Below are 12,254 nucleotides of genomic sequence, written 5' to 3'. Positions count from 1 at the left end.
AATTCTCTACCTGTTCATCTCCCATCCCCGCTCTCTTCTCTGCCATCAGCAGGCTTCCAGCTGTCCGGTTACCTCTAGTATCAGAACAGTGTCTGAAAGGAGAGAGTTTCCACAGCTGGGATGCTAGAAGCCTGCAAAGATGCTACTGTTCATCAACTGGCAACATCTGTTTTGAGTTGATGTCTCTGCTTAGGCCTGAAGGGACATTATTGCTGTCATCACCCTCTTCCCTTCTTTCCTGAAAGCCATGGAGTTCCACCAAAGTGATCTGCAGGACTGAGCATGGCCAGGTTTCTCCTAGAATCTTTCTGTGGGACTCCAGCTTCTGGACTGGGCCCTGAAACAATTGCAGTATGTGTTGTAAAGTGGGTCACAGTTTCCTTCTTTCAGTGGCAAACAAAATTCAAAGGCATGCAGATCTGCTTCTGTACTTTTGAAGAAAACTGGCTGTAGGTCTCATCTGAAAAAATGTGTGAGCATCAATTAAGGCTCATCTACTTGACTGCACAATCTTGCCTGGGTCTTTGCTCATTCTAATACCCTTTGTCACATCTTAGGTGTGGGAATGCTCCTTTGGACCACCTTCCTCTAAACAGAATAACTACCATGAGGAAAAGATTCAGGTCTGTAACTCTTCTAATGTAATTTTGGGACTGTTCTGGTAGATGGTCTAAACACCCTAAGCTAAGCAGCCCAGACGAAAGAAGGGGCTTTGTCTGTTGAGGATCAGGAGAACCAGACATCAGAGTGGCAGTGGCAGAGATGAGAAAGAACAGAGAGTTGGGTGGAATTTGTTTTTGATCTTCAGACCATGTGGGAAGAAGGAAGACAGGATGGTGGGGTAGCCAAGATTCAAAACCACAAAGGCAGACAAGGAAACCCAGTAGCTTAGATGCCAAAGGAGTCATCAACATCTTTGCCTCGCCTTCATATGATGAAAACAATTTCACAAATGTTTTTTTTTTTAGGAATGGCCTTGGCCCTGTGAAAGAAGGAGAAGCTCAATATGCTGTGGTCCACTGCACAGGATACATCAAGGCCTGGCCACCAGCAGGTAAGGAGACCTGCATATAAATTCCAAGGGAACTGGGTGCTGCTCTTACCTGACTGTGGTGTCCTGTTAGAAATGTATTCTTATAGGAATAGGTAGGAAAATATTTTTATTTTTCTTGGTAGTTAGAACACAGTGATCTTTGTAAAAAACACCCTGCTACTTGAAACAAAGATTTCTATAAAGAGCTAATTGTACACAGGTGATCGGCGTCTTAGCAACGCATTTCTATGTTCTGTCACCCAGAGCATTCTATAAAGTCAGAGTGGCAATATGAAATGATGGTTGTGTCTAAATCATTACAGAAATGCAAACAAAAGCCACCATGACATACAGCGTACACTCACTAAGATGGTTAAAATAAAAGACAGGTAACAACAAGTATTGGCGAGGATGTGGGGCAACTGGGATCCTCATACATTGCTGGTGGGAGTGTAAAATAGTAGAGCCACCTGGGAAAACAGTCTGGCAGTTCCTGAAAATACTAAAAATGGAGTAACCATATAATTCGGCAATTTTCATACCTAAGTATATACCCAACAGAATTGAAAACATATGTCTGCAAAGACATCTGTGCAGGGATGTTCATAGTAACATTATCCATAATGGCCAAAAATTGGAAACAACTGAAAGGTATATCAGGTAATGAATGGGCAAATAAAATGTGGTACCTTCTTATAATGGAATATTAATCAGGAATAAAAAGCAATGAAGTATTGATACATGTTATGGACAAACCTTAAAAACATCATGCTAAGTGAACAGAGTCAGACACAAAAGGCGATTCAGTAATGTCATGGGGCTCCTTGTCCATGGCATGGATGCTCGGGTCCAGTGTCTTGTGAACCCATTGGTTTTGAGTACTTGAGAAGACACAATGGTATTAGAAGTTTGTTTGATAAGAGGAAAATAAAAGCAGAGGAATGTGGGGCACTGGGAGGGAGATTTCCGTGTGTGGCTCAGTTCACCAAGCATGTGTGGGTCTGTGGCCTCATGGGTGGCAGGTGTGGAGCCAGGCTCTCAGGGGTACAAACACAGACCTGTCCTTTAGGGATTGGTGGGGAGATCAGCGCATGTGCAGGTGACTACAGGGAGTGTGGTCAGGGCAGTCAGCCTTGGGGTGACAGAGGAAGGGTCCCTAACCTGCCTGGGGTTAGGACAGGCTTCCTGAAGGAAGCCCATAATACTGCAGGATCTGTACTGCCAAATTCTGCCCCATTCCAAGGTGACCATCTCATTCCTCTTGATGCTTTCTTCATTTGAGTTAGTTAATCATTCTTATTTTACCAGGCAAATTTCTCTTCCTGCTTCTGGTCTCAAAGTGATCTTTTTCTTACCACTTTATTTGAGCTCCAGGCCCCTGATATTGCATGGGAAATGCCTTGATCAAGGAAAGACTCACTTTTAGTGTCCTTGTGGATGAGAGTGAGAAAGAGGGCTGAGACCCAAGGTACAGGCAGGTGACTGCATCCAGAGAATCTGCAAAGAGGATTCAGGATAAGCTTTTCTGAAGTTGCGTGGAGTTCTGTGGCTGTGAGTGTGAGTGTGCAGGTAACAGGGCAGTGGGACTATTACGCATTAAGGCTTCAGCAGTGGCCCTTGAAACTTTGCCGCATGAGAAATGATTGAAGGAGCCAGGGGTGTTTATCTTGGAGAAAGTGAGACATGATTTCTGTCTTCAAGTATTTGAGGGGGTGTCATATGAAGGAGGAATTAATCTCACTTAGGATAGCTCCAGAAGGCACTATTTGGATGAAAAAGGGAAAGTTACCAGAAGGCAGAGTTTAACTTAATAGAGAGAAATGAGCAAAGGCAATGAACAGAGTGTTAAAAAATGTATGTATAGAGGCACTAAACATATGGAAAAAGTTAGCCTCACTATTCACCAGAACTGCAAATTAAAACAATTTGTTGCCATTTCCTCTTACCTATCAAAAGGCAGAAAATAGAAAAGGCAAAATATGCAATGTTGGTAAGGTTAAAAAAAAAAGGACACTTTTATGTACTGCTAGTGAGAAAATGGGTTAGTACAAACCTTTTGTAGAATAATCTGGAAGTGTGTATTAAATGTCTTAAAATGTGCGCCTCTTAGATACAGAAATTATGCTTTTAGGAACTTATTTCAAGGAATTAATTAGAGATGTATGCATGTGTGTTAAAGCATTAATTATAACTGTGAAAACCTCAAATTAATCTACATTTCAATGATAAAGAAGTGGTTAAAAATAGCACGGGACACCTACATGATAAAATACTGGACGATAATTAAACAGGCATGGTTTTAGAGGATATTTAAGAACAAAGTAAAGTGCTAAGAAGTATTGAAAAGAGTAGCAGGCCATAAAACATGCACTTCATGATCCCAGTTTTATTTTTAAATTATAAATGAATCAAGTGAATCTGTGCATTGAAAACTTTTACAGAGAATATTAATCACTCTTAGCTCCGTATAGTAGATCATTGGCTACTTTTTTCTTTTCTATTCATTTCTATATTTTCTAGATTTTTACATGACATTAATAATCAAAGAAAATGTCATTTTTGAGAAATCAATCTAAATTTTCTAAAGAGGCAGTCCAGACAATAGGGTTGAGAATGTCTGCACTTAATTTAGAAGTTGTATGTTTTTGTTTGCTTTTAGATTTAGTTGGTCACGTTTCTGTCAAGATAGAGGTGCTGGAAAACACCACCATCTCCATGCATGATGAGGAGAGCATGCGCAGTGCAGGATCCTTAGCTATGCCACTTCGTTCTGTGGCTGTTTCTTGATTACTAACTACATTCTTAGCACATATAACACTATTTTACGCTTACTGTTTAGATCCCTCAAGAGCAAGAGGCATGCTTTGTTCATGATCTCATTGAAGTGCATAGCTCAGACCTGATGGTTAGCATGTATTTCATGAAGACTGGTTGGATGGATGGACAAAAGGAAGGAAGGAGGGAGGGAAGGAAAGGAAGGAAGGAAGGAAGGAAGGAAGGAAGGAAGGAAGGAAGGAAGGAAGGAAAAGATGGAGGGAGGGAGGGAAGGAGGGAGGGAATGAGGAAAGGAGAGAGGGAGGGAGAGGAGGGGGTTAAAAGGGAAGTTTTTTCCTAGACAAAGAAATCACTGACTTTGAGGGATGGGTATAGAAAAGAATTTCTTACCAGGGTTTCCAAACAAGTCTGTAGAGTCTTCTTTCCCAGAAATCGTTAAGATAGTAGAGACAATCATCTAGCCTAGATGAGCTAGCTGAAACAAGGTGGTGGCACTCTTACCCTATTATAAGGTCGTGGAATTAGAGCATTGGAGCAGCAACTCACTGAGCGATTGGATGACACCTTGTAAGTGTTCACAGGGAACTGCCCTTGCTTGCTCATGAGCTCAAGTTCCCTGATTACCAGCAACTACTTAGTTAAGAAGTATGAAGATTCCTGAGCAGCAAAGTTGCTAAAAATATCTAAAGGCAACCTTGAAGATCCTTAAAGGCGGGCAGCAGAGGTGGACTTTGTGGAGTGAACAAGGGTTATTTCACAAACCACTTGTCACATGTCTGCTTATACCTGAGAGGGTTAGTTGTACACTGATTGTTCTTTCTCTTCCCTGCAGACTCCCTGTTAAATGTAAATGCCACAGTGTATTCTGCTACATTCCAAAAGGTGTTTCTGTTACACAATGGCCTTCCCAATTAGCCTCACTACATTTTGTACGAAATCGGTTTCATTTAAAATATTTGGAATATGACTAAAAGAAAACGAAGAGTTCTAAAGACAATCAACTCCCTTGTCTAATGCTTCAATTGTTCATTCTGTCAGAAATCACTCATGACGGGCTGTGTTTTCCATTTTGTGGGGTGCGTTCAGAGACCAAAGGACACTTTGAAAACCTGAAGATGTGAATTGCCTCCACCCCACTGTTATCACCCCAGCACTTTGCATTTTACGGACTGGCATTCAGCTTTGAGCCAAAAGTCTTTTCTGCAACAAAAGCTTCCTTTCCAGTAACCATCATCTGATCTGCCTGGTTCATCACCTAACAATCCATGGAAAATGCCAGGTTAACTGGCAGTGTGTCTGTACAGGAAAGCCAAGGTCTGACCCAGGGGAGGGAGATCTTGACCCAGAGCAGATAATGGTCAGGACCATCCTCCCACCAGGACCATCTGGGTCAGGAAGAGGTTCGAGTGTGGGCTCCCTTGTGTGCTTTCTTAGTGGTGAAATGACGCCTGTCCTCACTTTGCTGCTAGACTTTCAGTAAGCTTTGGCCACAGCATGCCAGAGGCCTGAGGTTATTTTGGGGTTTTGGCTGAAATCTGCTGTGGTCAAGCCAGTACTGTCACTTCACCAGACAGCTCAGTTTTGCCATGAGCTCATCTATAAGAACCTTGCACTTCTTGCAGTTTGCTTATTGAACATTGTGTTTGTTTTCCCTTCACTTGAAAATTTCCAAAAGCTGCTTATCTGTATTGGGGCCACCAACTCACAAGGCAATGGCCAGATCCCTGCTTTCTCCAGCCTGCTGCCATCCCGCCCTGCTCATGAGGCATGAGTGCGTCAGGTCGCTGCCTACTGCTCCGGACCTCACCAGGCATCAAAGCCATGATAACCTTAACTGATGAGATGGAGAATGATGATTGGCAAAGTCTTCTGGCCTCTTTGTTCTTAGCAGGGCAAAGCCGCTCTTTCACTTCGTTCCATAAATACTTTCTGAGCTCTGGCCACAGGCCAGGCACTTTGCCTGGTCGTGGGGATCCTAAGATGAGTCTAACACAGTTCCTGTTCTTAAGGAGCTCGCGTCCAATGGAGGAGACAGGTGGGCCTGCAGGTCATTGCAAAGCCACAGGTCAAGGGTCATAATTAATTGTGAGTACCAAGACTGGCTTCTCCTTGCTGCACACTGTGGCCAAGCCTAACTGAAAGCCTAGCAGGCAAAGAGAGAGTAACATTTGAGCTGACACTTAAACACAAACGAGATATGGGAATTGGCTCTTTGAAAAAATGCATTACAGGCATGGGAAATAGTGTGGACATGGACAAGGGAAATGTAATGATGATTCCAGCTTTCATTTGCAAGTCATCACTATGTGCCTGGTTCAATGAAAAATCACTTCCATGCATTGTCCCATTTAATTTTCACAACAGCCCTAATGAGATATAGTCACTATTATCATCTCCATTCTATAGATGAGATGCCTGAGGGTTGGAATAGTGAAGCAGTTAGCCCAGTTTGCACGGCTGGTAACTGGTAAGGTTGGATTGGATTGCAAAACCAGGCTTTTGTGATGCCCTGACCATAATATTCTGCTGCCTCAGAGTGGGAGAGAGACATTGTGTTGGGAACCACATGTAATTCACTATGGCTGCTAGGGGAGATGGCTGGACAGGGAGATAGCGTCAGGTATTGAGGAGGGGACTTGTGTGCTAAGCCTGGGAGTTTGTACCCTTCCCTTCATCCCTGGGAGTTTGTATCCTTCCCTACACTGAAGGTTTTAAATGATTCTTCTGGAAGTTGGATTGAAAGGAGTGGAGGGACAGGAATAAGCCTGAAAGCAAAGGGACCATAAGGAGTAGTACTTATGCTCTAACCCATGGAGAAGCTGCGAGGCTGAACTAGGGCAGCAGCCGTGCAGATGGGCAGGGGTGTGGAGGCTTTATGAGAGCTGGGAAATGTGTAATGACTGGGATGAAGTAGGCCGCGGGCGGGGGTGGCAAGGACCACAGCTGGCGGGTGGGGATGCTGGGATCCAAACTCAGGGAGGCTCACTGCAGAGTCTGAATGCTTAAGCATTACCCTTGCTATCTCCTTCACTCTGCCAATGGAGCTGAAAGTCATCGAGGCTTTGCATCCAGAATTTAGATTTTAGACGTTTGATCTTTCTTTCTTTCTCTCTCTCTCTTTCTTTCTTTCCCTTTCTTTCCTTCCTTCCTTCCTTCCTTCCTTCCTTCCTTCCTTCCTTCCTTCCTTCTTTCTTTCTTTCTTTCTTTCTTTCTTTCTTTCTTTCTTCTTTCTTTCTTTCTTTCTCCTTCCTTCCTTCCTTCCTTCCTTCCTTCCTTCCTTCCTTCCTTTCCTTTCCTTTCCTTTCCTTTCCTTTCCTTTCTTTCTCTCTCTTTCTTTCTTTCTCCCTTTTTCTTTCTTTCTTTTCTTTCTTCTTTCTTCCTTCCTCCCTTCCTTCCTTCCTTCCTTCCTTTCTTTTTCTTTCTTTCCTTCCCTCCCTCCCTCCCTCTCTCTCTTTCTTTCTTTCTCTTTCTTCTTTTTATCTATCGATATCTATCATCTATCTACCTATCTGTCATGTATTGGTGTCTCTCTGTCTATCTATCTATCTATCTATCTATCTATCTATCTATCTATGATCTATCTCTTTCCCTATCTATCATCTATCTATCACCTATCTATTTATCATCTATCTATATACCTATCTGTCATCTATTGATGTCTATTTCTCTATCTATCTCTCTATCTATCTACCTACCCACCTATCTACTTACTTATCATGGTTTGATTTGTTTGCACACCTCCCCCTGCCACCCAACTCATGTTGAAATTCGATCCTCATTGTTGGAAGTGGTGTCTAGTCGGAGGTGTTTTGGTTGTGGGAGTGGACCTCTAATGAATAGATCAATACCCTCCCTGGTGATGAGGGTATCTGTGAGTTCTCACTCACTCTTGTTAGATCCTGGGAGAGCTGGTTGTTAAAAAGAGCCTCGTGTCTCCTCCCTCCCTCACTATGTGATCTCTGCACATGCTGGGTCCCCTTCACCTTCCACCAGAGTAGAAGCACCCTGAGCCTTCACCAGGAGCAGATGCTTTGTATACATCCTGCAGAACTGTGAGCCAAATAGAACCTCTTTTCTTTATAGATTACCCAGCCTCCGTTATTCCTTTATAGCAACATAAAAAAGGCTAAGACACAAATTTATCTTTCAAGAAAGAGGTTTGCCATTTGCAACAAATTCCATGGCCGTGTTACCTGCAATTAGTCTGACACCAAGTTGGCCTCACTGGTTTCATTGCTCACCCCTCGTTTTATCTGCACCATGCCCCCTCCGTTGTTTTACTACATTTTATTTGTGCCAGGATGATTTTTAAAATAATTTCTTATAAGACAGGTGAGCAGGTGCTACATTTCATGAATTCTTGTGAGGTTGAGAAGTTCTTCCTATTGCTCTTGAATTCTTGGTCATAGGGTTTCTTCTTGGTCCCTCTACCTGTTCCTGCCATTGTTAGCCTACCCCGGTTGCCATTGCTGGATATATTTCTCCCTATTTCAGACTTGAGTCATTTCTATAGTGAGTTTGGGAGGGATGGGTAGTTACTCAGGTGGTATCAGTTCACTCTGCTGAGCCGAAACCACCCAGTGTACTTCAGAGCTTTGCATAGCATAGCGGGGGATCCATTTCTTTAGAGTCAGGAGCAGAAACCCTGAAATGAAAAGTACCTACAGATTAGCTTAGCTTTGTAGAGACATCTGAGACCAGCTTTCATGGTTCTTTTCTAGATACCTGTTTTTCTTTTTTTTTCATTATAACATTTCTAGGTTGTTTTTTCCTTTTCCTTAGAATTCAGAATTTTCGCTCAAGTGAATGTGGTATCGATCTGTTTTCCTTCATTTTAATTGGTGCCAGGTGGGCTGTTCTGGTTTGCAGAATCAAGTCTTTTTCACAATAGGAAAATTCATCAACAATTTTTCAGAGTTGCTGCTGCTTCTCAGCCGCTGTCTTCACTTTAGGACATTCCGTATTGGTTTCTCGAATCTGCTTTCCCTGCCACTTAGATTTTTGCTCATCATATTCGTTACTTTATTTTTTGCTCCAAAATCTTGGAGAATTTCTCAATCCAAATCTTCTATTCATGGCTGCTGTTTAATTTTCTTAAAAATGTGGCAAGTGCCCGTTTCATCTGAACTCTCTCTTTGCTGAATTAAGGTTGTGCCTTTCTTGTAAATATTATGTCCTCTTACGTCACACTGAGTAGTTGAATTTAGACTTTTTCCTCTTTTCTTTTTATTAAAAAAGTCTCCTTTTCAAGTGTAAACGTTGGTTCTAATTCCTTAACTCAGTATCTTCTTTTTCACGAGCTTGTGGTTTTGTCCCTGTCGCTCAGTTTCAAGAGGTCACTATGTGGCTGTCCACGTTTGAGAGCTGAGAGTGCTTCCATCAACGATCACACAGGTTCCAGAAAGACCTCTCCGGCCCTGACATGGGCAGACGAGGAATGTTTAGCTTTGCTGCAGTTTACCTGTCAGCTGACCAAGGTTCACTTGTCTGTACGTGAAGACCAAGGCTGAGGGTGGGAAGATGACTAAGTCACAAGCACCCCACAGTAGCAGGCGCAGGTGTTCTGCCACCATACTGCTTGCTGTGGCTTACTGGGAGGGAGGGACAAGAGATCTGCTCTCCCTCATGACCTGCCGTGTTCTGTGCTGATCTCAGCCATGCTGGCTGTAAGCTTGTAGGTTGGTCTTGCTGGAGTCTTTTCCTCATATGCAGGAAATCCAGGCTTTGTTGACTCTTCTCTCCACCCATTCTTGCCTGAACCATACATTTCAAAGTCTTCTCACCATTACTAGCCTTCCCTGGTTGCTAGTGCTAATATGTATTTCTCCCTATTTCAGACTTGAGTCATTTCTGTTGTAAATTTGGGAGGGACGGGTGGTGACTCAGGTGGTATCAGTTCAGTCTGTGGAGTCAAAAGCACCTGGTATACTTCAAAGCTTTTCTTTGCAAAGTGGGGGATCCATTTCTTTAAGGTCACCAGCAGAAACCCTGAAATGCAAAGTACTTACAGATGGTATTCCCCAAAATATCTTCCAAAATTCGTCCCCATAGATACACCATGAATACAAGCGTTTCAGGGTCAATGCATTTGGGAAACTTAACAGTCTGTGTTCTTCTCCAAGAGAATAGTACTCCACAGTTGCATATTAAATTCTCTTAGGCTTCTACAGTAATGAAATCTTCTTATCTTTGTTTAAACTATGTTTCCCAAATGCGTTTGGCCAAAGAAACTTTTTTTGCCCAAAACTTACTAATATTCCTCTGAGAATACTTCGGACTCATGTCATGAACAAGTACCCTTAACTCTGCTCGTAGCAGAAGGTGGTTGTTTTTTCCTCCTGAGTTTTGTGGAATGCAAAAATATGTCTCAATTCTCATGTGACAATGTATGTCCCAGGACAGCCTCCACCCAGTGTTGAAAACCTGTCCAGCGTTCCCTAAGTGTTTGCACAGGGTCAATGCAATCCTTGGGAAGAAATGAGGAAGCATTTCTGGCTAATGCTGAGTTTCATCCCAAACAGCAGTTTCCAGTTAAATTTTATTTGTGTGTTGTTTGTATTACTCAGGATTTACTTAGAGCTGGCATGAGGGAAGAGTGTATCCAAGGAGAAGGAAATTTAATGTGGGGCACAATAAGCTTGTGAAACCGATTAGGGAATCATTAAAATCTGTTAAAATTGCTGGAATTATCCTGTTTGTATTAAAAACCACTTTGATAAGTATTGCCGTTCCTGCCAGGAAGCTCTCCCTTCCGACATGGCTCCGTCTGGCCTTGGCATCCAGCCTTGGCCACGTGCCCCTCCTCAAAGCAGAGTGTTCTTTTCTCTATTATAGCACTAACCACGTGGCATCTTCCTCATTTGGTTCTCTGTTTTCCCCACCAGCCAGTGAAATCCTTGAGTAGGAGCTGGGTCTCATTCACTGCTAAACTCCTAGTCTGTAGCAGAGTGTCAGTCAGTTACCTGGTGTTTGGACTCATTGAATGCCAGAGCCAAAGAAAAGCTGGGGCATGATCAGTCCCGCCCTGCCACTCTTATAGATGGAGAACCTGAAGCTCTGTGAGGTTCTGAATCTCAGCCGACCCTAACCTCAGCTCCCCAGCATTTCCCTGCCCTTGACCACAGCCCACACCCCGCAAAGGACTTCTGCAGCAGGGCAGGGCTCAGCCACAGAGGAAGCCAGCTCGGCTGTGGGTGGCTCCACCTCTTCTGACTTGTTTGGGAAAGAGGAGCAGGGCAGGTGGAGACTACTCCTTACTGGGAAGAGCGTGGAGCAGGAAGTGGAAGGATGCTGATGGTGGTGAGAGGTGGCAGCAGGATGAGGACGCAGGGGCTACTGGAGAGGCCACTGTGATGGATGATGAGTTGGCAAATTTTAAGTCATGGATGAATGATCGACATCAACCAGCCCCAGGGTGCCCCAGGCAGAAATATGGTGATGGAAAGTTGGAGTAACCGTGTAGCCCTGAAACTGGCTGGGTGGCAGATGGACTGCAACATGCCCTACCTTTCAGATGCCCATCCCCCAAAACGCTGGGCGTTTTCAGTTTCTAGAAGTGGGACATGGGGGAGAAACCAGCCAATGAACATTTCTTGGTTTCTGTGAATTTTTTACAACTGAAAGTTGGAAATAACAAGTTCCACAGCTAAGGCATGGAAAGGATTCAGTGTTCTGGGTTCCTCTGCCTCCCTTAAGAAGTGACCCACTGTGCTCCCATGGAACCCCACTGCTCCTGTGCCAGTGAAGATGAGGCTAACTCAGAAGCATACAGTGGGCAGGCGTCTGGGGGCCTCTCTTTTTACTCATGTGGCCGCGAGAGGGACTGTTGTTGTACCCCCTCATTCCATTCTCCTGACATCCTCTTTTCACCTCACTGTGTCTTTATTTTTATGACCCTGTAGCAAACTCTGTGTTTACAGATTCTGAATTATTGGGAATGAAGCTCTGTCTTCTGAGTCCAAGTTTGTACAGAAAATACTTGTTTGCAACTTCCCCCTTAAGGCAAAGGAAGATGCTTGTTCATTTCCATGATTTAGTGGCAGTAAATTTGGAAAGAAATGTTGCAACTCTGCCAAATGTTTTAGAATTAAACTCCTCCCATCATCAGGCATGTTACCTCTCATTTGGTCATTGAGGGGCAGGGTCCTAGAGTCTGAATAGTACACTACACTCATGTTTCTGACATTGTTTGAGAATGAGGTACAACATGAGAAAATTTCCCAGTCTGCAAAGTGTGACATTTTAAGTATGAAAGCATCATTGCTTACCTTCTTTTATTTTTTGTCTGTTTAAGAAAATGATTACAAAAATGGTCCATATTCATTAATGAAATTTGAAAGATACAGAAAACCTTGCAAAATAAATTAAAAATTACTTATAAACCTGTTTTTAAATTTTTAAAAGGTTATGAACAGCCCCCCTTCCTACCCTAGTCCAACCTCTAAAA

At 43.2% G+C, this 12,254-nt stretch overlaps 1 protein-coding gene across 6 annotated transcripts in view; it reads left to right on the top strand.

The window, feature by feature from the left end:
* Nucleotides 1–12,254, top strand: part of ARNT2 (aryl hydrocarbon receptor nuclear translocator 2) — a 188,331-nt gene that overhangs the window by 105,910 nt on the left and 70,167 nt on the right. For all 6 annotated transcript variants that reach the window (XM_017509188.2, XM_017509189.2, XM_037731588.1 and 3 more), the window contains exons 7-8: nt 558–623; nt 969–1,054. In XM_017509188.2, coding sequence (XP_017364677.1) covers nt 558–623; nt 969–1,054 — 152 coding nt within the window. The remainder of the gene's footprint in view (nt 1–557; nt 624–968; nt 1,055–12,254) is intronic.

Source organism: Cebus imitator, unplaced genomic scaffold (assembly GCF_001604975.1).
Source record: "Cebus imitator isolate Cc_AM_T3 unplaced genomic scaffold, Cebus_imitator-1.0 Scaffold410, whole genome shotgun sequence".
Taxonomy (NCBI): Eukaryota; Metazoa; Chordata; class Mammalia; order Primates; family Cebidae; genus Cebus; species Cebus imitator.
Note: the sequence above shows the minus strand (reverse complement) of the source record. Positions and strands in the feature narration are given on the sequence as shown.